This window comes from Engystomops pustulosus, chromosome 3, assembly GCF_040894005.1.
Source record: "Engystomops pustulosus chromosome 3, aEngPut4.maternal, whole genome shotgun sequence".
Taxonomy (NCBI): Eukaryota; Metazoa; Chordata; class Amphibia; order Anura; family Leptodactylidae; genus Engystomops; species Engystomops pustulosus.
Window position 1 is genome coordinate 192,151,407 of NC_092413.1, and position 26,312 is coordinate 192,177,718.

General features: G+C 43.7%; 1 protein-coding gene across 3 annotated transcripts in view; it reads right to left on the reverse strand.

Annotated features, from left to right (window-relative positions):
* Positions 1-9,740: 9,740 nt before the first annotated feature.
* The window catches only part of IL20RB (interleukin 20 receptor subunit beta), a 37,698-nt gene continuing 21,126 nt past the window's right edge, over positions 9,741-26,312 (reverse strand). For all 3 annotated transcript variants that reach the window (XM_072143456.1, XM_072143453.1, XM_072143455.1), the window contains exons 2-7: positions 23,544-23,664; positions 20,924-21,114; positions 13,211-13,335; positions 12,793-12,943; positions 11,348-11,493; positions 9,741-9,895 (exon numbers count right to left, since the gene is read on the reverse strand). In XM_072143456.1, coding sequence (XP_071999557.1) covers positions 9,758-9,895; positions 11,348-11,493; positions 12,793-12,943; positions 13,211-13,335; positions 20,924-21,114; positions 23,544-23,629 — 837 coding nt within the window. In that variant the 5' untranslated portion in view covers positions 23,630-23,664 and the 3' untranslated portion in view covers positions 9,741-9,757. The remainder of the gene's footprint in view (positions 9,896-11,347; positions 11,494-12,792; positions 12,944-13,210; positions 13,336-20,923; positions 21,115-23,543; positions 23,665-26,312) is intronic.

The following is a 26,312-nucleotide window of genomic DNA, read 5'->3' on the forward strand; positions in this document are numbered from 1 at the left end:
GTTCAAGTCCCAGGGTCAACTTCTGCAAAGAGTTTGTATGTTCTCTCCGTGTCTGCATGGGTTTCCTCCCACACTCCAAAACATACTGGTAGGATGATTAGATTGTGAGCCCCATTGGGGGCAGGGACCGATTTGGCAAAACTCTGTGCAGCTCTGTGTAATCTGTGTGCGCTATATAAATAAAGGAATTATTATTAAGTGTTGAACAAAGTGCAGCCGTAACGCAAAACTGGAGCAGACACTTAATAAATATATGTGCCAGCTCCAAAGACACTTTTATTCATGCATTAAAACAAAAACAGGGCATAATAAAATATAATTTTAATAAACTCACTTAATAGTTATTGTGCCCCCAAAATAGATTAATTCTCCCCAATAAGTTATAAAATGATTGTGTTACATCAATGTGGGGGCAATGACTACTGCTGCATTCTACCTTTGCATGTATAGGTTTATGCATACTGCATATATACCTTTATTATATACCCTTATTAGTCTGCCTTAGATAAAATAACAAAACATACTTCCCCTCTGGTGGCTTCTGGTTCCTTCAGACGTCTGGCCCCGGCGCAGTGATGTAATGATACAAGCCACATGATGACTACATCCCGTGGCTGGCATCTTAAAGCAGCAGTGAGGAGAGCAAGGGCAGAAGCTGTAGCAGTGTCTAAAAGACATCAGTACATCGAGTACTGGTGCATCGAGTACTACAGTGACAACTGTGAAGGGCCACAGCGTCTGGGTCCCCTTTTCCTAGTTATGCATGAACGGAACGGTGAGCCGGCTCCTTTCTATCCCCGAGCCCGGTCACAGCCGCATTCCCTGCGACCGCAATAGTTTCGCCCCTGCTGAAGGGGTTATTGAGAATGAACAGAACCTGAAGTAGCTGAGGGTGAGAAGGAGCAAGCCGAGGAATACCGGGAATGTGCAGGTAGGTGGGGCGGCAGAGGCTACTGGGGTGTGGAGTAGCCTTTGCCCGGAGATGCTACTCCACGCCCCAGTAGCCTCTGCCAAATATTAGCATAGTTAAGTATAGTGTTGTTCAGGTTAGAAAGTGTTATAGAATTAGCAAAAGGTAAATTAGGGCTTAGCATGTTAGTAGAAACCTAAAATCAGTTCTACCTTACTAGGTAGATTCCTGATGATAGGTTTCCTTTAACTACTTTCTGTATCCCATTGTGGGCAGGTCAACTGTCCTGTTATTACCTCTGTTTTGCAGCCATCTAGCCCTTACTAGCCTCTTTTACAGTTATTCTTTTAATGGGGTTAAGTCTTCCAATATTAGGATGAACTTGGTGAACCCGAATTTCAACTAACCCGCTAATCACTGCTTACTGGCCCCATTTTGTAGCCATTTTGTCACAAAGTTCCCAAAGCACGCCTGTTATTTTTATCCCTCTCTGGGACCTATGTAAAAAAGAATGACTGATCCCGGACAACCTCTTTTTTTGTCAAAGAACATTCTTATATAGAATTAGGAAGTTTTTTCTTTGTGGAATACATTTTTTATGTGTTTTTTTACATTTCTCTAAGAGGGATTAGGGAGAAACAGTATTTTTCTCCATTTTTTCTTTTCATTCTCTGGATTAGACTATTTAAGTTATAGCCAATATATACACTCACCGGCCACTTTATTAGGTACCCCTGTCCAACTGCTCGTTAACACTTAATTTCTAATCAGCCAATCACATGGTGGCAACTCAGTGCATTTAGGCATGTAGACATGGTCAAGACAATCTCCTGCAGTTCAAACCGAGCATCAGTATGGGGAAGAAAGGTGATTTGAGTGCCTATGAACGTGGCATGGTTGTTGGTGCCAGAGGGGGTGGTCTGAGTATTTCAGAAACTGCTGATCTACTGGGATTTTCACGAACAACCATCTCTAGGGTTTACAGAGAATGGTCCGAAAAAGAAAAAACATCCAGTGAGCGGCAGTTCTGTGGGCGGAAATGCCTTGTTGATGCCAGAGGTCAGAGGAGAATGGGCAGACTGGTTCGAGCTGATAGAAAGGCAACAGTGACTCAAATCGCCACCCGTTACAACCAAGGTAGGCAGAAGAGCATCTCTGATTGCACAGTATGTCAAACTTTGAGGCAGATGGGCTACAGCAGCAGAAGACCACACCGGGTGCCACTCCTTTCAGCTAAGAACAGGAAACTGAGGCTACAATTTGCACAAGCTCATCGAAATTGGACAGTAGAAGATTGGAAAAACGTTGCCTGGTCTGATGAGTCTCGATTTCTGCTGCGACGTTCGGATGGTAGGGTCAGAATTTGGCGTCAACAACATGAAAGCATGGATCCATCCTGCCTTGTATCAACGGTTCAGGCTGGTGGTGGTGGTGTCATGGTGTGGGGAATATTTTCTTGGCACTCTTTGGGCCCCTTGGTACCAATTGAGCATCGTTGCAACGCCACAGCCTACCTGAGTATTGTTGCTGACCATGTCCATCCCTTTATGACCACAATGTACCCAACATCTGATGGCTACTTTCAGCAGGATAATGCGCCATGTCATAAAGCTGGAATCATCTCAGACTGGTTTCTTGAACATGACAATGAGGTCACTGTACTCAAATGGCCTCCACAGTCACCAGATCTCAATCCAATAGAGCATCTTTGGGATGTGGTGGAACGGGAGATTCGCATCATGGATGTGCAGCCGACAAATCTGCGGCAACTGTGTGATGCCATCATGTCAATATGGACCAAAATCTCTGAGGAGCTTCCAGCACCTTGTTGCATCTATGCCACGAAGAATTGAGGCAGTTCTGAAGGCAAAAGGGGGTCCAACCCGTTACTAGCATGGTGTACCTAATAAAGTGGCCGGTGAGTGTATATACTTTCTATGTTAGTAGTTCTACACCAAACTATGTGTAGAAAAATATTTTTAAAGGAGTAATTTTGGTTTTATGTTCCGTTAAAATTTGTAACATCTGAGCCATTATTAGGTTTCAAGCTTAAATAGCTGCCCCCAAGCCAACACCTTATTTGCTGCCAGTGGTTTCCCTCTACCCAGCACTGGTATTGGTGGCCTATCCGGAGATTAGTCCACGTGTAAAGGGCTACACAACACCATTAAGCTTACAGTCAATGATGGGGTCTCCTTTATGTCATTAGAGGGCACTTGGCTATTACACACTAGTGATACAGGAGGGCAACAAAAACTACACATGTCCCATCACAGGTTTAGAGCACCGATAACATTTCCAGGCGACACCCAACTTACAGACGACCCCTAGTTACAGACGGACCCCTCTGCCCACTGTGCCCTCTGGTGAAGCTCTCTGGATGCTTTACTATAAGCCCAGACTGCAATGATCAGCTGTAAGGTGTCTGTAATAAAGCTTTATTGATAATCCTTGGTCCCATTACAGCAACATTTTTTGAAAATACAATTGTCACTGGGCCAAAAAACATTTTTGCCTGGAGCTACAATTATAAAATATACAGTTCCGACTTACATGCAAATTCAACTTATGTACAAACCCAAGGAACCTATCTTGTACGTAACCCGGGGACTGCCTGTATACATGTGATGCTATAGGAGCAGCTGATATATGTGGATCCTCATAAGCCAATTTGTATAGGGCACAACACACAAAACATATAAGAATCAGTTATTTTTGTATATTCCGGGACACTTAAGTCAGCACTGGCAAATCTTTTGATTTCAATATGTAAATGTCTTATATTCCTCCTATTTTCAGTGACGCTGCAATGTATAACACAGTCGTGTGCTGCCCCCTAGTGCCATGTGTAACAGCTACAAGTGATGCAATGACTATTTACTCCAATAGTCATTGACAGCTATAGATAGTATACAGCTCTATTACTGTATACACTCATGGGCTCAGGTGCAAGAGTTCACCTCGTATTGCGCCCCCTTATTAATTATATCCTATATGATGCCCCTGTCATAAATTATTCTATATATAGGGCTCGCTATTGATTTGCTTTAAATATATAATCCTTCCTCTAACAAATTACGTCATGTACAGTGACCCCCAATATGTGATGCTCTCTTCATAGCTTATTTATATATCCAGTGTCCTCTGATCAATTATTTTATACTTATTGGCCAATTCAATTATTCAATCATAGCAACAGGTTATCATTTTTATACACAATCCCCCTCTAATTGTGTTACAATTCATTATAGAGAGAGAGATTGTATATATTTATAAAGCTCCCCCACAATAAACTACCGTATATACTCGAGTATAAGTGGAGGTACCTAATTTTACCAGCAATACTGGGAAAACCTATTGACTCGAGTATAAGCTGAGGGTGGGAAATGCATTGGTCACAGCCTCCAAGTATATAGCCATTCAGCCCCCGTAGTATATAGCCAGCCCCCAGTAGTATACAGCCAGCCAACCCCCTGTAGCATATAGCCAGCCAGCCCCTGTAGTATATAGCCTGAGAGCCCCTGTAGTTTATAGCATGCCGAGTCCCCTGTAGTATACAGCCTACCAGCCCCCTATACTATATAGCCTGCCGAGTCCCCTGTAGTATACAAACTGCCAGCCCACTGTGGTATATAGCCTGCAAGCCCCCTGTGGTATATAGCTTGCCAGCCCCCTGTGGTATATAGCCTGCAAGCCCCCTGTTTACCCAGCACATAAAAAAATAAATGTACATTCTCCCCTTCCAGATGTCCCCGATGCACGGTGTGGCCCCCCCGATGCTGCCGGGCATCGCATGGTCGCGGCTCTGCCAGCTGTTACAGCAGAGGGAAGAGGAGGAGAAGAGGGGACCAGAGCATCGAGGGCGCTGGATTGTGAGTATGTATGTGGGTTTTTTTTTTATTTTTTTCGTTCTTTGTACTGAAAAACTCATCTTAGACATAACTATATACGGCAGATATATACATATATACATACATAGAATGAAACTGAGGGGTCCATAAAAAAGTTAAACCGAGGAGTGAAAAAGAATTATCAGATGTGCTGTCCAAGGACCAGCTGTGGAGAATTACAGAATTAGCAGGTACAATTTTTTTTCAAACAAATCATTAACCCCTTAATAACCTGGCCCTTTATTTAATTTTTCACTTCCATTTTTCACTGACCACCTTCAAAAATGTATAACTTTTTTAGAGCTGTGTGAGGGCTTATTTTCTGCGTAACAAATTGCACTTCATAGTGACGGTATTTAATATTCCATGCCGTGTACTGGGAAGTGGGAAAAAAATTCCAAATGCAGTGAAAATTGTGAAAAAAACGCACTTGCACCGTTTTTTCTTGTGGGCTTGGATATTACAGCTTTCACTGTGCACCCCAAATGACATGTCTACTTTATTCTTTGGGTCGGTATGATTACGGGGATAACAAATTTGTATAGGTTTATTAATGTTTTCATAGATTTACAAAAATTAAAACCTCCTATACAATTTTTTTTTTTTTGCCATCTTCTGGCGCCAATAACTTTTTCATACTTTGGAGTACAAACCTGTGGGTGGTGTCAATTTTTGCGACTTTTGATGGCATTTTCATTTTTAGGACTGTGCGACCTTTTGATCGCTTTTTATAGATTTTTTTACATTTTTCAAGTGCCATTTTCAACTTTGGGCGCTATTTTCCGTTACGGGGTTAAACGGAGTGAAAAACCGTTATCATATTCTGATCGATCGGGAGTTTTCAGATGCGGCGATATCCAATGTGTTTATGATTTTTACTGTTTATTAATATTTATATCAGTTCTAGGGAAAGGGGGGTGATTTGAAATTTTAGCTTTTTTTATTATATATATTTGTTTTACTTTATTTATTTTTACTTTTACTATTTTACTAGGGTACTTTAACCTTAGGTTGTCTGATCGATCCTATCATATACTGCCATACCACAGTATGGCAGTATATGGGGATTTTTCTCCTCATTCTTTACAATGTGCAATTAGCACATTGTAATGAATGGGTTTAAAAGAGACAGCCTCGGGTCTTCTGAAGACCCAAGGCTGTCATGGCGACAGAAGGCGGCTCCCCGATGATGTCACGGGAAGTGACGATCTGCGGCAAGATGGTGGCGCATGGGAGCCGCCACCTTTTTGAAGCCGTGATCGGTGCTAGCAATTTGCAGCAAAGACTTACCGGCTATGGAGAGGGCTCAGAAAGCGCCGTACTAGTACGGTGCGCGTCGGTAAGGGGTTAATTTATGCACTCTACCAACATAGTCTTTATGTACACTGACTATTTCATTGCTGAACAAAAAGCATGTTCAAACATGTTCAAAGGGGCTGTCCAGGAACGAAAAATGTTTTATCGTTTTAATAGCAGGGGAAACTGTAAAAATAAGAGCTTATTCTTAGTTCTGATACTTACCGTATATACGACCTGAGTATAAGCCGAGACCCCTAATTTTACCACCAAAACTGTGAAAACCTATTGACTCGAGTATAAGTAGTAAATAGCCAGCAAGCCCACAGTAGTATATAGCCAGCAAGCCCCCTATAGTATATAGCCTGCCAGCCCCCTGTAGTACATAACCTGCCAGCCCCCTGTAGTATATAGCCTCCCAGCCCCCTGTAGTATATTGCCTCCCAGCCCCCTGTATCATATAGCCTGCCAGCCCCCTGTAGTACATAACCTGCCAGCCCCCTGTAGTACATAGCCTGCAGGCCCCTGTAGTACATATCCTGCCAGCTCAATGTAGTAAACAGCCTGCCAGCCCCCCTGTAGTATACAGCCTGCCAGCCCCCAGTAGTATACAGCCTGCCAGCCCCCAGTAGTATACAGCCAGTAAGCCCCATGTAGTATACAGCCCGCTGCTTATAGTATACAGCCAGCCTGCCCCCTGTAGTATACAGCCAGCCTGCCCCCTGTAGTATACAGCCCGCTTCCTATAGTACATAGCCTGCCAGCCCCCAGAAGTATACAGCCAGCCTGCCCCCTGTAGTATACAGCCCGCTTCCTATAGTGCATAGCCTGCCAGCCCCCAGAAGTATACAGCCAGCCTGCCCCCTGTAGTATACAGCCCGCTCCCTATATTACAGAGCCTGCCAGTCCTCAGTAGAATACAGCCAGCCTGCCCAGCACTTAAAAAGAAAATAAACTTATATACAGACCCTCTGGCGGCTCCGATGCTCAGTGTGGCTCCCCGATGTCGCTCCTCTTCTGTCTTTCCTGCGGCTCCTCTTCTTTCTTTGGTCTTCTGTAACAGCCGGCAGAGACACTGCCATGCGCTCTGCCTGCCGACACATACTATGATGCGGCCGCTGATGACGTCATAGTGTGTGCCGGCCGGCAGATAACATGGCTGCGTCTATGCCGGCTGTTAAAGAAGACCGAATAAAGAAGAGGAGCCGCAGGGAAAACAGAAGGGGAGTTGCGCTGCGCATCTGGGCTGCCGGAGGGCGAGTATATAAGTATATTTTTTTATTGACTCGGGTATAAGCCGAGGTGAGGTTTTTCAGCACATTTTTCATGCTGATAAACTTGGCTTATACACCATTATATACGGTATACTTGCCTCCATGCAGAACTTAAGGCACGATAACTGTACAGGACTAGACAGCAGTCCCGCAAGGTGCCATTGACCCCACTATTATAGATGACTAAATTGCTTTAAGCCAAAGTCCTTTCTCCATAAAGTACAAATTGTCCAACCACCAGTGGAAAAGGAATAAAAGAATCCATTTGGAAAAAATATGGCCAAATACTGAAAAAGATTGCATATAAAAAACACAATACTAATAAAAACATTCCAACTTTATTTGACCAGAACTCTACAGAAGGCATTTATCATGAAAAATGACTTTCATATAAAATATAAATGCATACAAGTTACTGGATACATTTTTCCTAAAGGTTTTCTAGTTCCAAAGATAGAACAAATGACATGAGAATAGTTTAGTAAAATTCCACTTATTCCAACCTCTTTATGTTGCATAATCACTATGTATGCGAGGGCTGGATTATATGGAGGGTTCCTAGGTCACGCACACAGGGGCCCCCTCCTCTTCACTCATAGCTGTAAGCTGACTGTCTCTAGGAGTAATGCACAGCAGCAGAGTACATGTGCCCAATTCTCTACCTCCACAGTTTGACAGTGACTCACTGCAGGGGGGAAAGTGTGTGGAAAAGTCTCTTAAGAGAGCCTGTGGACCCTCTGGACCAACGTGGGAGGTGATGATGGAACTAGCCGCAACCCGGGACCGGAGTCTAAGTGGCACTTGCTCTTCGCCAAAGCCCGCCACAAAGCGGGATGGTCTTGCTGCGGCGGGGTGCCACCAGGTCGTTCCACGGGTGCGACTAGGCCAACGGTAGCAGCCAAGGTAGTATGGCAGGAAATGCAGGAAACAGTCCAAACCTGAGATGACAGCAGGAAACGCTGGTAACGCTGGCACACAGAGGAACATTGATAATGCTGGCACGGACTGAAGATTCTGCTGGAAAGGAACCCTGGAAGACACAGCAGGACAGGAACCCTGGAAGGCACAGCAGCACACAGGAATGGTAGCAACATGGAGGATCTCTGGAAACGTAGGAACGCAGAGGTACACTGGAAACACAGGAGGGCTTTCTATTAGCAGGAAATGATGCTGAAGATCTGGCGGGGAGTAAAGGGAGGTGCCGGATTATAAGGGCAAGCTGGGTTAGCCAGAGCCAATTAGGAGGACACTGACCCTTTAAGTCTTAAAGAGCTGGCACAAGGGGGGGGCCTAGGAGTGGGAGGAGTGCAGCCAGGAGCGTGGAGAGTCCAGGCCAAAGAGCGGGACAGCGGTAGCGGGGACCGCGGCACATAGAGGGACACGGGTGTGCCAGCGATCTGAGACAAGGATCTCGGTTGCATCCGCACCCAGAAAGTCCACCCATATTCAATCTCATTCTGCATGCAGTGTGCAGGTCGCCAGCCAAGTCCCTAACAATCAGGGTTAGGTTTACTTCCTCAAAAATCACTCGACCCACCTTCCTCCCACCCACTGTGTGATCTGTGAGAGGAGGAGAGAGAACTCTCAGGTAAGGAGTTGCACATGGGACTGACGTGGTGACTAGGGCTAGTATTCAATACTACTGCCACTGTGCCAGCCAGGCCAGAAGCTGGGCTAACATGTAAGTAGGGGTTTAGAATATTAACGATAATTCAGAATTATAATGTGTACCACAAGTTCTGGGCTACATTCAGTGGGGGCCCCCACCAGATTTTGCATCCAGGGGCCTCTGTCAATCTTAATCTGGCCCTGATGCACCTCTGTATTCTCCTCTTCCTGGTTTGAGTCCCAAGTCATTCTCCCAACATTATCATTTAGAAAACGTATAAATATAATAAAGTAACGATACAAACTTTGTATAAACCATTTGTACATGACAATACAAGAACAAAAGTTAATATATCAGAGCAAAGTGTTTCCTTCTTCACTTACTTTGGCTCTTGTCATCCTCCATACCTGCCTCAAATCTGTCCTAATCTTTCCTTCATGTACAATCTCTTCTGAATTGTGTGCTGCTACAGAAACCCAATGGGGTGCCAGATTACATAGAAGTCTATGGAGAGGGGAGGGGAGCAGTGAGTCACAGCAGCTAAGTCTCCACTCACCATACAGAAAACCTTGTGACATTATAGATCTTCAAACCTATTAATTTATACATATACTATACATGTACATCTCCACAACATCAATGGACAAGTCGATAATGTCTCGCTTTCCATGTTCTCTTCTAATGGAGTCGCATTTTCCAGCGAGGTCCTGAAGATGTAACCACTGAGGTTGTGGAAGACTCATAGCCATTTTGTATCAGACATATATTTCATAGTATGTCAAAGCTTTGGCATTTTGACTATAAAAGAACTATTCTCCAGCAGCCTGTGTTCAAGGAGCTCAACATTGTTGATTTCTTCGCTGTCCTCACTGGAGTGACTGTTTCTAAGCATTCTCTGACCCATGTTTGGTTCTTTCTGAAAAAAAACACATGGGGGAGATTTATCAGAAGTGTCTGAGGTAAAACTGTTCTAGTTGCCCATGGAAACCAATCAGAGCTCAGCTCTAATTTTATAAACAGCAATGGAAAAATGAAAGCTGAGCTCTGATTGGTTGCCATGGGCTACTAGAACAGTTCTGCTCAGACACTTCTGATAAATCTCCCCCATAGATTTGAGAAGTTAATTTATCATTAATAACAATTACTTCAGTTTTCATCAGTTGTGATTTACTTAATCTAATAAATGTATTCTGTATAATGATGGAGATTCATTATGCCTTTTCCACCAGTTTTGTCAAGTTGCCTGGGGAGCTGCCTCAGACGACCCATAGAACCTGAGGTGCCCCCTTCTGCCCCAACTAAAGCCTCATTCAGGAGGCAGTCTGTGGGTATGTGGCCACAAATTTGCGTCCGCATATATGTCCTCATAGATGGCAATGGCGGCATGGCCGGTGGGAATACACCGTGTGAATGTACCTAACAGTAATATATCAGGTTATTTATTTTAGTATGTGGGTTCACCACGCAGTGTCTCACACAGTTGCTGACATTGGGTGTGAAGAGACACAATTTTTCGGAGTCAGGTCCTGCTTTGTAGTATGTGATTGTGTCCCTGATGCTGCCCCCCATCTTTCTGCAGGTGGTGCTGCCTGAGGCAAGAGGCTCAACTTGACTCATGGCTTGCGCACCACTAGGTTAGTGTATGGCCAGTGCAAACACAAGATCACCAAGGATGAAGAGAGAGGCGTGGGTGCCAGCGGCGAGGGTTATAGCGACTGCATAGTTGCCCTCCCCTGTCTCTTTGACTTTATGTCAGGGTGAGAATAAAAGTTTTAATAAAAGATGCATGACCATTTTCAAGATTTAATAACACAATACGAACAATTGATACATGATGAACAAGATTGGGTCTGTTTGGGTCTTTTAGGGGATAGTGGAGGTGATAGGTTCCCTTTTTGGCCTTGGGAAACAGTACGTTTTTCCATTTTTATTCACTCTTATGTTTTAAGAACAAACTTTTTTATTCTTCTGTCATTGTACTGGTTTGAATAATATTTTTTGATGATGAATGTCATTTTGGGGTGCCCATTGTGGGAGGTACATCAGAAGCATCCGAGAGCAAAACTGTTGTAGTTACTCATGGCAACCAATTAGAGCTCAGCTGTCATTTTCCCACTGCAGATCATACAATTAAAGCTGAGCTCTGATTGGTTGCCATGAATAACTGGTTTTACTTTAGACACTTCTGCTATATCTCGGCATTGACTTTAATTTTATGTATTACATGCTAGGGGCATGTACCACACTATACTATTTAGGAATGACAGCACGCTCTAACAAATACTTCCCAACCCCCTGCATGCTCATCACACACTTGATATATCTAGTTACAGTGACTGGTAAGGATATCAGAATAAGGTTTTCTTACCAACATTTCCGGGATATCCTCATCTGGACAGCAGTAGTATCGTAAAACGTAGGCAAATTTCCAGACTCCTAAAACTATTGGCACAAAGACCAGAACCACCCCAAATATAGAGAGAAGTGTAATGAATACAACCGATTGCTTCGCACCTACAGGAATAGAGAGAACCGGGTCACAGTTACTTGTGCACCACAGTATGTTCCAGAATCTGATATAAAAGTATCCTAGGTACTATATAGGATAGTACAGATACAGCACAGATACAGCGCCTTGCAAAAGTATTCAGCCCCCTTGAACTTCTCTACCTACACAACTTTGTTTATTTCTAGTTGTCCGATAGGACATGATCTCTAACAATCCCACTATTTATTATAATAGATGATATGGCCTGTCTTGGTTTTCTGCTATGTCCCTGGAGGCACTTAAAGGGAACCTGTCACCAAATTTTACCCCACTAAACTATTAGCCCCCTTAGGTAGGGAATACAATGTCCTTTAGAAAATTCCCTCTTATATGTGAAATCTCCCCCTGTTTACCTATTAGAAAATCTTCCCCAAAGTCGGGCAAATATGACTCCTCTCACTTCATTTTCCTATGAAGTGAATCAAGTTTCGTGTTTGCAGATGCCCCTATCTTTGGTTCTGTAGCACCTAGAAACATGGTTTTTGTGTAATATTAAAGATAAGAACCTCATCTTTTAGATCAGGAGAGCTACAGAACTGGTCATACGGGCAATTAAAAATAGGATAACTGGATTTTTATCTGTAGCTTACATTTCCAACTAGGTCTTTAGCTGCCTTTTATTGCCAGGTCTATAGCTCACAAAGCCATAAGCCTGCTTTCTGTGTCTTATTAAAGATAAGGATCTTTCAGATCATATCCTTATGGTTAATATGACACAAGCAGCATGTTTCTAGGTACTGTAGAACATAAGATAGGGGCTTCAGAAGTAACACTTCCTCTGCAACCAGTAAATGTGACTCATCTCAAGTGAAAACAAGGTAAGAAGAGTCATATTTGCCTGACTTTGTGAGTTTTATTTTTATAAGCATATGGGTGAGATTTTACATAAAAGAGGGAATTCTAGAAAGGCCAGTTTATGCACTACCTGAGGGGGCTAGTAGTTTAATGGGGTAAAATTCAATGACAAGTTCTGCAAGCAGTTTTAACCATACAAAGCTACAGTAGTGTTAGGTATGGTCACTAGAGATCTGTGTAACCATACAACAGGGCTTTGAAAAAAAAAAAATCAATTTTTATTCCATGATTGTAGCTAGACTTGAGCAGTGTGGTGCACTGGTGTGTGATATCACTGTACTTCTGCACAGCTCCTCCCTGCTCTGAGTAACTGCTGTTGTTACAGCAGGAGTCAAACTGCGGAACAGATTCCCATCTTATAACATTTCTAAAGTCTATAATTTCTTATATAGTGTTTTTTTTTATTTTACCTTTAACCTGCACACAGACTGTATCGCTCCTGCTGCTGTTCCTATTAATGGGTCGTGCATATGCGATCACCTCTGCGCAGTATTCTTTCCCTTCCTCGGCTTTCTCCAGATAAGTGGATACATCATAACTGCTTGTTGTTATACAATTCACCTGCAACAAGAAAGATGAGACTATCCTATATAGCCCTGTATAGGTGGGATATGTCTCGCCTTGTAGAAGTGGCCTGCATCATAACTGTGTTGGAAATGTAAAAATAACCTATTTTTTTAAAAAAATTATAATATACTTCTGTTCTTTTTCTGAGAGCCGGTCACATCTCACCAGCAGAGGGCGCTATACACAGCACTATGTACATCTATAAGGAGAAACCGTCCTGTCTGCAGAACACAATGCTCCCCATAGTCAGTCTATACTTACATCATCTTCTCCCCCTTTCTTCCAGTAAAAGATAAAGAAAGTAAAATCTGCTCCATAGTCTTTAATTTGAGCGACCAGGTTTAGTTCACTGACTTGAAGTTCAACCTTCGGAAGAGTCAGGAGAGCTGGAAAGAACAGAAGCATTACTTCATTTTACAGCTGTAAAGAAAAAGTCTTGAACTCTAGTAATGATAATCATTATTTATATAGCGCCATCGTATTCCATAGCGCTTTACAGGTTCTGGGGAACATATACAAATAAAATAAGACATTACAGAGTCATATCGAACAGTAGGAGTGAGGGGCCTGCTCACAAGAGCTTACAGTCTATGAGGATGAGAGTGTGACACAAGAGCTTACAGTCTATGAGGATGAGGGGGTGACACAAGAGCTTACAGTCTATGAGGATGAGGGGGTGACACAAGAGCTTACAGTCTATGAGGATGAGGGAGTGACACAAGAGCTTACAGTCTATGAGGATGAGGGCTGACACAAGAGCTTACAGACTATGAGGATGAGGGGGTGACACAAGAGCTCACAGTCTATGGGGATGAGGGGGTGGACACAAGAGCTTACAGTCTATGAGGATGAGGGGGTGACACAAGAGCTTACAGTCTATGAGGATGAGGGGGTGACACAAGAGCTTACAGTCTATGAGGATGAGGGGGTGACACAAGAGCTTACAGTCTATGAGGATGAGGGGGTGACACAAGAGCTTACAGTCTATGAGGATGAGGGGTGACACAAGAGCTTACAGTCTATGAGGATGAGGGGTGACACAAGAGCTTACAGACTATGAGGATGAGGAGGTGACACAAGAGCTTACAGTCTATGAGGATGAGGAGGTGACACAAGAGCTTACAGTCTATGAGGATGAGGGGGTGACACAAGAGCTTACAGTCTATGAGGATGAGGGGGTGACACAAGAGCTTACAGTCTATGAGGATGAGGGGGTGACACAAGAGCTTACAGTCTATGAGGATGAGGGGGTGACACAAGAGCTTACAGTCTATGAGGATGAGGGGGTGACACAAGAGCTTACAGTCTATGAGGATGAGGAGGTGACACAAGAGCTTACAGTCTATGAGGATGAGGGGGGTGACACAAGAGCTTACAGTCTATGAGGATGAGGGGGGTGACACAAGAGCTTACAGTCTATGAGGACGAGGGGGTGACACAAGAGCTTACAGTCTATGAGGATGAGGAGGTGACACAAGAGCTTACAGTCTATGAGGATAAGGGAGTGACACAAGAGCTTACAGTCTATGAGGATGAGGGGGTGACACAAGAGCATACAGTCTATGAGGATGAGGGGGTGACACAAGAGCTTACAGTCTATGAGGATGAGGAGGTGACACAAGAGCTTACAGGCTATGAGGATGAGGGGGTGACACAAGAGCTTACAGACTATGAGGATGAGGGGGGACACAAGAGCTTACAGTCTATGAGGATGAGGGGGTGACACAAGAGTTTACAGTCTATGAGGATGAGGGGGTGACACAAGAGCTTACAGTCTATGAGGATGAGGGGGGACACAAGAGCTTACAGTCTATGAGGATGAGGTGGTGACACAAGAGCTTACAGTCTATGAGGATGAGGGGGTGACACAAGAGCTTACAGTCTATAAGGATAAGGTGGTGACACAAGAGCTTACAGTCTATGAGGATGAGGGGGTGACACAAGAGCTCACAGTCTATGAGGATGAGGGGGTGACACAAGAGCTTACAGTCTATGAGGATGAGGGGGTGACACAAGAGCTCACAGTCTATGAGGATGAGGGGGTGACACAAGAGCTTACAGTCTATGAGGATGAGGGGGTGACACAAGAGCTTACAGTCTATGAGGATGAGGGGGTGACACAAGAGCTTACAGTCTATGAGGATGAGGAGGTGACACAAGAGCTTACAGTCTATGAGGATGAGGAGGTGACACAAGAGCTTACAGTCTATGAGGATGAGGGGGTGACACAAGAGCTTACAGTCTATGAGGATAAGGGAGTGACACAAGAGCTTACAGTATATGAGGATGAGGGGGTGACACAAGAGGTTACAGTCTATGAGGATGTGGGGTTGACACAAGAGCTCACAGTCTATGAGGATGAGGGGGTGACACAAGAGCTTACAGTCTATGAGGATGAGGGGGTGACACAAGAACTTACAGTCTATGAGGATGAATGGGGGTGACACAAGAGCTCACAGTCTATGAGGATGAGGGGTGACACAAGAGCTTACAGTCTATGAGGATGAATGGGGGTGACACAAGAGCTTACAGTCTATGAGGATGAGGGGGGGGGGGTGACACAAGAGCTTACAGTCTATGCGGGTGAGGGGGTAACACAAGAGCTTACAGTCTATGCGGGTGAGGGGGTAACACAAGAGCTTACAGTCTATGAGGATGAGGAGGTGACACAAGAGCTTACAGTCTATGAGGATGAGGGGGTGACACAAGAGCTTACAGTCTATGAGGATAAGGGAAGGGAGTGACACAAGAGGTTACAGTCTATGAGGATGTGGGGTTGACACAAGAGCTTACAGTCTATGAGGATGAGGGGGTGACACAAGAGCTTACAGTCTATGAGGATGAGGGGGTGACACAAGAACTTACAGTCTATGAGGATGAATGGGGGTGACACAAGAGCTCACAGTCTATGAGGATGAGGGGTGACACAAGAGCTTACAGTCTATGAGGATGAATGGGGGTGACACAAGAGCTTACAGTCTATGAGGATGAGGGGGGGGGGGTGACACAAGAGCTTACAGTCTATGCGGGTGAGGGGGTAACACAAGAGCTTACAGTCTATGAGGATGAGGGGGTGACACAAGAGCTTACAGTCTATGAGGATGAGGGGGTGACACAAGAGCTTACAGTCTATAAGGATAAGGCGGTGACACAAGAGCTTACAGTCTGAGGATGTGGGGTTGACACAAGAGCTTACAGTCTATGAGGATGAGGGGGTGACACAAGAGCTTACAGTCTATGAGGATGAGGGGGTGACACAAGAACTTACAGTCTAGGAGGATGAATGGGGGTGACACAAGAGCTCACAGTCTATGAGGATGAGGGGTGACACAAGAGCTTACAGTCTATGAGGATGAATGGGGGTGACACAAGAGCTTACAGTCTATGAGGATGAGGGGGGGGGATGACACAAGAGCTTACAGTCTATGCGGGTGAGGGGGTAACACAAGAGTTTACAGAAATTTCCAGATAACAGACTGGAGAGGTACCCAGAACTGGTTAATAAAGAGTTAAAGTTGCATGCAGTTAGCCAGTGTGATAGGCATGCCCAGGGCTGTTTCTAGCGTTTTTGCTGTCCGACAAAAAAAAATTCAAATTTCCTAAATATAATCCCGTTAGTAAATTATAGTATGTACAGTACCCACAACTTATTATATATACCAGACCGACTGGACTGATTACATACAGGACCCCATAATCAATACGGCCTTCAAATACATACACTCCAATTATATACATTACTCCAGCCACCCAGTTAATTCAAAATACAGGCAGTCCCCGGGTTACATACAAGATAAGAACAAACCTATAAACCACAAGCCAAATTTGTATGGAAGTCGAAACTGTATATTTTATAATTGTAGATCCAGACAATTTGTTCCGGTGAAAACTGGAGTTTCAATTTTTTTTGCTGTAATGGGAACAAGGATTATCAAAAAAACTTCATTACAGACACCTTACAGCTGATCATTGCAGCCTGGGACTAAATAAAACATCCAGAGAACTTCACCAGAGGTCACAGGGGGCAGAGGGGTCCGTCTTTAACTATGGGCCGTCTTTAAGTCGGGTGTCCTTAAGTAGGGGACTGCCTGTATAGCCCCTATGTACAGATCCATTCATTTAATTATATGCAACCACACCACCCCCTCTGTAGATAGTATATACAACACCCCTCCAGAACATAGTATGTACCTACCCTCCCCCCCAGCATATGACATACAGTTACCCACCGACTCCAGCACATAATAAACAGCTCCCCCCTCCCCGACATGGTATACAGCTCCCTGTATACAGCTCTCTCACATGGTACACAGCTCCCCCTCCCCCACATGGTACACAGCTCCCCCTCCCCCACATGGTACACAGCTCCCCCTCACCCACATGGTACACAGCTCCCCCTCACCCACATGGTACACAGCTCCCCCTCACCCACATGGTACACAGCTCCCCCTCACCCACATGGTACACAGCTCCCCCTCACCCACATGGTACACAGCTCCCCCTCACCCACATGGTACACAGCTCCCCCTCACCCACATGGTACACAGCTCCCCCTCACCCACATGGTACACAGCTCCCCCTCACCCACATGGTACAAAGCTCCCCCTCCCCCACATGGTACAAAGCTCCCCCTCCCCCACATGGTACAAAGCTCCCCCTCCCCCACATGGTACAAAGCTCGCCCTTCTGGGGCTTCCGGATGGTTGGCAATGACACAGACTCGAAGGTTATAAGTCCAAATGTTGAGTTTTATTCACTACAACAGGGAGGAGTATGGGAGGAGTATGGGAGGAGTATGGGAGGAGTATGACTCGTGTTCATTGTATTCCTAGACCACAGTGAATGTAAGTCACATAAAAGTAGAATATCACTTTTAATTGCTACAAGCTATTGTACCTCTCAAAAATCTTAGCAGAAATGATTCTAGTGGGTGTACATGAGGAGTAACACTGCTTATAGTCATTATGTGACTGGTAATCTTCATTTCCCAGCAGCTCTCATCTGTACTCTCTCCTTCTGTAATCTTGATGTTGTCTCAAAGCAGCTGAGACTTTCTGCTCCTCCTCCCAGTAGTGGATATTAATATAGGTTTGGGCAGAAGCCTGGGGACCGAGCCTTCTAGGAGGCCTATGGCCATCAAAACCACCCACCAAATTTTATTACTGGTCCTGCACCCATGAAATCCTCATATATCTGTTCCTGCTCTCAATACACACATAACTAGAGGCATTTCAGGACCTTTCAAGGTCCTCCAAAGATCCTGAAAACGGAGATTGAAAGCAGGCAGAAGTGACACATCCTCCATTTCACAAGAAGCTGATTCTAGTACCAGATGTAGGAAGTGATTACAGACTTGTAGGGGCTATAATATTCATACAGCCCAGGGTCCATGGCAGTCTTAACCTGCCCCTTCTGAGTTAAGATCTAGCTGCTGTGACTCACTGCGCCCCATGCATACAACTTCTTTGTAATCTGACACCTGTCTGTCTCATGAGCAATTCAGGGGAAAAGCAGATTAGGAGGGGAAATCATAAAAGCCAAAGCAAATGGAGAAAGAAGCACTTTACTCTGATAAGAAATATCACAAAGTTTCTTGTAGTCACTTGCATTACTGATTGATCCAAACTTAAAGGGCATCTACCACCAGGATGAAATGGGTGTTAATGGAGCCTGGAGTCCCTCAGGCTCATCTGCATACAGTCTATCATTGTGGTGGTAGATTTCCCTTAAGTATGGAGTTATTTTTATATCCTAGGACAGTGGTGGCGAAACATCTGTATATTCTTAGCACTCATTCACGTTAATGTAATGGAGACGTAATGGAGACGGTCCCCATTGACGTCTATGGCGTCCGGTCACGGTGTGGTGAGCTCCGCGCTCACCCCTCCTCCTCTCCAGCGCATGGCTGTATCATCACCCGGACTATGGCAATACCCGTCTACTGGTGCTGCAGCACTCCCATCTTCCTATGCCACTCAAGTTTGTATTTCAACATAAAAACCCCATAAATCTAGATCCTCTATATTGAGTGCTGCAATTACTCAAAAATAGCGAGATTGTTGGACAGGGGACGAGGCTTAGAATCACCCCTGGAGCAACCAATGCAATACATAACATGTAACCCAACAAGACTTCACATCAGCGAAACCAAATTGTTACAGACACCACTGGATACAGCACATATCCCCCGTATAATTCCATGGCCTACCTCTAAGCACATGCAAAACCCAAAAGAAAGAGGAACCACAGGTCCTTATAAAATTACAATTTTTAGTGATTATCAATAAAAGCCACATAAAAATAGTCTTTTGAATATAGGATGACTCCATATAGTATGATTGTGTGTTAGAATTACATCCACTACTTCTGTAGCCTCTGTAGTAATACATCAGGTCCTATCAATTCATAGAAGTTTCACATTTACATCAATAGTGAGGGACATGGGTAAAAAGTTGTTTTCTAGCTATGCGGCCAAATCTATGGCCGGACACAGTGGGCACCTTTACTTAACCGTCCAGAGGAGTTTACGAAGTACGGAGTGCCCGCTGATCATGGACTCTGGCGCGATACACTACGAGCGTGCGCACGATATCCTGCATGTGTCGCTTCCCCACCGGAGTTCACCTTCTTCTTCCCGGTGTATGTAAGTGCATTGTCTTGCAACACAATTTAAATGTTAAATCCCTCGGCCAGTTAAATACTCGTCACAGCAATGCAAACCCCAAAAACCTTGAAAATCCGACCAAAGTGCGATCTGTGACCCTTAGTAAATAAGCCCCAGTGTCCACAACAAAAGTAACTAGTCTTCCCACAAAATCAGTAACATCCTATGGATCAAAAAGTAATAACATTCCCATGATGATTTCCTATCAGGGAAGGTACGTTTCACGCTCCCAAATCTCCCTTTTGGGTTTTGCGAAGACTTTACATCAATTTGTGCCTTTCCTTGGAATACGTCTATAAATGTATATTTCTCTATAGTTTTGGATCATCATAGTAATTGTTTGCTGCCCAGATGCTGGATCATTAGTTATCTTGGTAACCAGAATACAAATGATATCATTATGGAGGCAGGGCGGGTCTGGGCAGAGTCGTTGAAGCTGTATTTTGTCGCAGTACCAGTTTGGACTAGTTAAAGGGAATAGTTGCTTATAAACTAAGAACAATTAAAATAATTGAAGATTTGAAGACACGGCATTTGTGATCATATACTACGGACATTCCACAATAAGAATTGTGGATTCGGGAACTGTGTATATGGAACAACAGACTCTGCGGACACGTCTTAAATACATGTACAAGCCATTTACACATAAAATAACCTACAAAGTCAAACAGAAATCTGGCGCAAGGACCATAGTGACTGTGCCCCAATGTGCAGCGTCGGCAGTACTAGGTTACCCCCACTGATCTGTCAGTGATCGCCTATCCTGGTGGTTTTCACGGAAATCTTCTTTGAAGGTCACCAGTTTTTAACCAACTAAACTACCCGCCCCCTTAGCGTAGGATATGAAAACATTTTCTAGAATTCCCTCATTCATGTGAAATCTTATGGTTTACCAATAAATTACCTACAATGTCATATGAAAATATGCATATTTATGCATATGGAAAAAAGAGTAATTAATTGCCTGAGCGAAGTCACTTTAAGAGGCCGAAGGGGAAGCTCACTTCAGATGTCCCCATCTTGGGCTGTAAAACAACTAGGACCATGATAGGAATCTTATCTTTCCCATGGCATCAGGCTTGTGATACACAGGAACTGAATCTTTGTCTGCAGCTCACATTTCCAACCATGTCTATTACTGTACTTGGTTGTAGGTCCCATAAAGCCCCAGATAGAGGCATTGGAAGTGAGCCTCTGCAGCCTCCAAAAAGTGACTCATCTCAGACAAAAGAGGTCTCTTCTCAATTCATTTTCACATGACTTTGAAGGTGATTTTTTTTTTTTATAGCTAAACAAATTGCACTTACTTGACCTTCTGTTGAATGGTGGATCAAGCTCTGCCCAGGCAGATAGCCGGTCTCCTTGTAAAGTCTGAACCCGAAATTTATACATGACACTTGTAGACACCTCCTGAGTGACGTCGCACTTGTGAGCGGAGATGTTCCAGCAGTTCTTAATCTCATGCCAATAATGTGACACAAACCGACTTTCAAATTCCCTAAAAAGACAAAATTAGTGTTAATAATATTAGTATATGACAAGATATGTGTTCTAGCAATGAATGAGCGCAGCTATCAGCAAGATTTATGTTTCTATAACCTATACCTATCGATGAGTTTACCATAAGGAACCAAATTACAAAGGAATAACTTATTAGACGACACTAGGGGGAGCTCCCTCGTGGAATAGTTTAGGAGTGAGATAATAATGACCTATCTTTAGCATGGCAGAAGGCTGGTGAGCAGAGCTATGCTACAAGAGTATACAGATCCATACACTGTACACAGTGACCGCTGGCCAAGTTCTCATGTCTACTGCAGTTTTTGATAGGAGTCTTCATCACAAATGTTACTACAAATAATAGTAATAATTCCTTTATTTATGTAGCCCCAACAGATTACGCAGCGCTGCACAGAGCTTGCCAGATCAGTCCCTGTCCCCATGGGGCTCACAATCTAAACAACCAACCAGTATGTTTTGGAGTGTGGGAGGAAACCGGAGGACCCGGAGGAAACCCACACAAACACGCAGAGAACATACAAACTCTTTGTAGATGTTGACCTGGATGGGACTTGAACCCAGGACCCCACAACTAATTTGCTACCAGATTAAGCAGAGTTTGTCCCCAAAATAACACTGATCAAAAATGCTGAAAAAATGGGTGGTCTCACCAAAACCCATGCAAGAAAAACTGATGTGTAATATGACCCTAACCCTATACAGACAGTCCCCGGGTTACGTATAGGATAGGTCTTATAGGTTTGTTTTTAAGTTGAGTTTGTATGCAAGTCGGCACTGTATATTTCATAATTGTAACCCCAGCCAAAATTTTTTTGGTTTCTGTGACAATTGGATTTTTAAAATGTTGGATTCTCATAAGAACCAGGATTAACGGTTACAGTTCAGTTATTTGTAGCCCAAGGCTAAAGTACAGTAAATTGCCAACATCCAGAGGTCCATTTGTAAATAGGGAACTAGGGGTCGTCTGTAAGTCGAGTGTTCTTAAGTAGGGGACCGCCTGTATAGTCCATAGTGAGACAGGAGATGTAGCTTCTGACTCAGTTCATTTACATAATTGACTTCATAGGGAAACACAGTTGTGCAATTTCTTGGAACTTCTTGAGCACAAATTGTGACCTGTTACTAAATCCACATATTCTAAATCCTCTCATGATGAGTGCGTCTTCGCGGAGCACATGGTGTGGTTGCTTTTTTCACACAGGGTAACAGTGAGTTCATTCCCCTTGGAGGTGAATTTATAACTATTTGAAGATGGGCACACACAGGGATGGAATTATCCATAATGCAATCCATGCTATCCCAGAGATCATGGAAGATAGGAAGGGGCGCAAAGTTGTTAAAAAAATGGGTTTGGGAAATCAAGGAGAAGAAGAAATCCAGCACAACTGTATTGGCAGCCATAGGAGGCCAACACAGTTAAAATATATGACACAGCAGGGAGCAGTGGACTCCCTGCTTTGCTTTTCAATGCAGACCTCTACATAAACGGGACCCCCAGACATAACTTAGCTTGGGCCCCAGAAATGCCTCCCAAGATGCATGAAGTGAGTGCAACATACAATGTTGATGTGGTCAGTCCAGCTCTGTTCGCTTTATGTGTGGTCAGTATTTTCCTTCCTCTACCTCCTTCACAGCATAATAATCCAACATATACCAAGGTGTAGTCATGTACAGAAGCATCATTGCCTGACTTTTAACTGAATTATTAATATGGGTATGTTTTAGAAAACTACTAAAATGGAAAACCTCTTAAAGTTGTCCACAGACTCAAGGATTTTGAAGTCTGTTTAGCTGATCTAAGGAGGCTTCCAGATACAGGCGGTCCACTACTTAAGAACACCCGACTTACAGATGACCCCTAGTTACAAACGGACCTCTGGATTTTGGTCATTTACTGTACTTTAGTCCCAGAATAAAATAATCAGCTATAACAGTTATCACAGGAGTCTGTAATTAAGATTTATTATTAACCCTGATTCTTATGACAACCCAACATTTTTAAAACCCAATAGAGACCAAAAAAAATTTGGCTGAGGTTACAATTATAAAATATACAGTTCCGACTTACATACAAATTCAACTTAAGAACAAACCTGCAGAACCTATCTTGTACGTAACCCGGGGAACGCTTGTATTTCTGGTACCACGATTCTCCAGTAGCTGACACATGATTGGCCGGGTCAAAGTCCAAACATGCACGAACCTTGTTCCTCCTTTATTCAGAATGTATTATTAGATACTAAATAGGTCAGCACTTCACTCTATAAAGTCACCTACAGTATATCTACTAGAAGATACCTAGATGCAGGAGGAACACTCCCAAATAACCAGAGCCTGACTCACAGATCTTCACAGACACTTCCATGACATTGTGAATCGTGAAACAAAATACAAGTCAGCCTTTACCCTTGTGTTTGGACAGAATAGGTGACATTTCCAGGTACCATTACCGGATCCCAGTGCAGAGTGTGCTTCAGATTGATGGAGACCATAGAGATGTTTACAGGGGACGGAAGCAGTTGTAGATCTAAAATGAAAAAGTAGAAAACAAGTTATTAGTTATGTGCTAAACTTATAGCTCATAATTACTCATAGCTTGACCAACTTTTCTCATTTCCCCTATAGTAACTTTTGTGCTACAGGTCAATTTAAAGGAATTTTATATCATTTAGAAAAAACTAAATTGAAAATTTTTTTAAAAAAATAAACCAAAAATATACAAAGTTTTCCAGAAGATTCCCCCAGTTCCAGCAGTAACCAAAAGTGATGTCATATAGTTTGTGCCATGATGGTACCTGGTGCCAGTTACATTTACTGAATGTCCGAAAATAATCCTTTAGGCAAGGGAGACACAGCAGGGCCGGGACAAGGTGTAGGCAAGGGTAGGCGATCAGCTAGGTCGCAAAGCTCACCTCCCATCCTGGGGCACAGTAAGAGCCCCCAATAGCGATCAGCGATATGTGTATCTTTAAGATACACATATGGCTGTTTGCTGGGTGCCGCCTGGGTCATAGAGTGAGAGGACGCCGGTGAAGCGGGACCATGGACCATGTGGTTCCAGGGAGTGCAAATAGGTAACTATTATTTTTTTACTTTTGCAGAGGCTGGCTGTATACACTACAGAGTGGGCAGGCTGGCTATATACACTATAAGGGGGCAGACTGGCTATATACATTACAGGGGGTTGGCTATATACTACAGGGGAGCAGGCTGGCTATATACTACAGATAGGCTGGCTATATACTACAGATAGGCTGGCTATATACTACAGATAGGCTGGCTATATACTACAGATGGGCTATATACACTACAGCACTACAGGGGGGGTAGGCTGGCTATATACCACAGAGGGGGCAGACTGGGGGACTCAGAATACAGCGGAAAGATCAAGATGTTTAAACGGTACATTGATGATCTGTTCCTAATCTGGGCCGGCACTGAACAAGAAGCCCATAACTTCCTATGCACCATCAACAGTAACCCTTGGGGCATCACCCTCACCCTAAACATCTCACCACTCCGTATTGAATATCTGGACCTCCTCATCTCGGTGGACCCAAAAGAGACATCACTATTAACAGAAACATATTTTAAATCTGTGGACGTCAATAGCTTTTTGGAGTTTTCTAGTTCCCACCATAGAAAATGGCTCAATAATATCCCATACAGCCAATTCAAACGGATACGAAAAAATTGCTCCTCCAGACCAACATACATGGAACAATCAGGGATACTGAAGGAACGGTTCATACAAAAAGGGTACCCCCTTAACATCATTAAGGACGCCTATCATAAGGCGAATAAGTTAACCCAAGATGACTGCTTACTCCCATCCAAAAAAACCTCCATGCCAGCAACAAACCGGCATCTCAATTTCATTACAACCTACTCATCTGACCATACGATTATCAGATCAATTCTAAACAAACATTGGCCAATACTCCAGCAAGATCCCTACTTGGCAAAGACCCTTGCCAAGAACCCCATGCTCACATTCAAACGAGCTCCAACTCTAAAAACATTTCTGGCACCCACAAAGTTACGTTCTACTACAAAAAACGCCACCACTAATCTCCAACACAACACCTTGTTCCCAGCAGTAAAAGGCTCTTTTAGGTGCAATAGCCCAAGATGCCTGACATGCACGATCATGCAACATAAGGCACAAACCTTTACGTCTCATACTACATCTGAGACATTCTCAATACAATCATTTGTCAACTGTTCCTCCGATCATGTTATTTATCTATTAGAATGTCCCTGCTCCCTCCAATATGTTGGCCGCACAACACAACCTTTTAGGGAGCGCATTAACACACACCGCAGTAAGACTAAAGCAGGGTACCTACTACACAGCGTCTCTAGACACTTTAAGTTCCATCATGACAAAGACTTCTCCCAAGTTAAGGCAAGCATTATAGAACAGATTCCAAAACATTTCCCTAATAGACAAAATCAACTTATAAAGAGGGAGAATTACTGGATCTTTAAACTTAACACCATGAGTCCATTTGGTCTTAATGAAACTATAGAAAGAATTTGATATATTTTTTCATTGAATACACCTTGGAGGTCAAAAACACTCAGCGTATTTACATTTGACCATTACCAGGGAATAAATCTTATTTAAAATTTTTGGACATTCCTCCTCGCAACATTCCCCGAACCTCTGTTTGATCCTTCTCCACGTATAATTTTTGGCGCACGCGCCACAATTTTTGGCGCACGCGCCATAATTTTTGGCGCACGCGCAGTACATTCTGATTGCATTGCGCATGCACTCTCCCCCTTCACCGCTATAAAAAGCCGTCATACACTATCAGCAGCGATCATTCACGCATCTGCTGCCGGCAGGAACAGACAAGACACTGAGTAAGTCTCCATTAGCCTCCATACCCCCATATTATGGTAACTTTTTATTCATTACGGACTCCCTTATGTTTCAGTCTCGCGGGATCATTCTAAATATAGGTCCTCAGAGGCTTAGATATCCCCACTATATTCCAGCACAAGAGGTTAGTCCCTTTCACATTTTTATATCCTAATGTCGTTTTACCACCACATATCCCCCTCTCGGACGTCCCTAACACACAACATCTCTCTTCTAGAGCAATCAGCTAAAAGTCTGCAAATATCCTCCTAGCACAGAGAGGTTAGTACTACATTCTGGTCCAA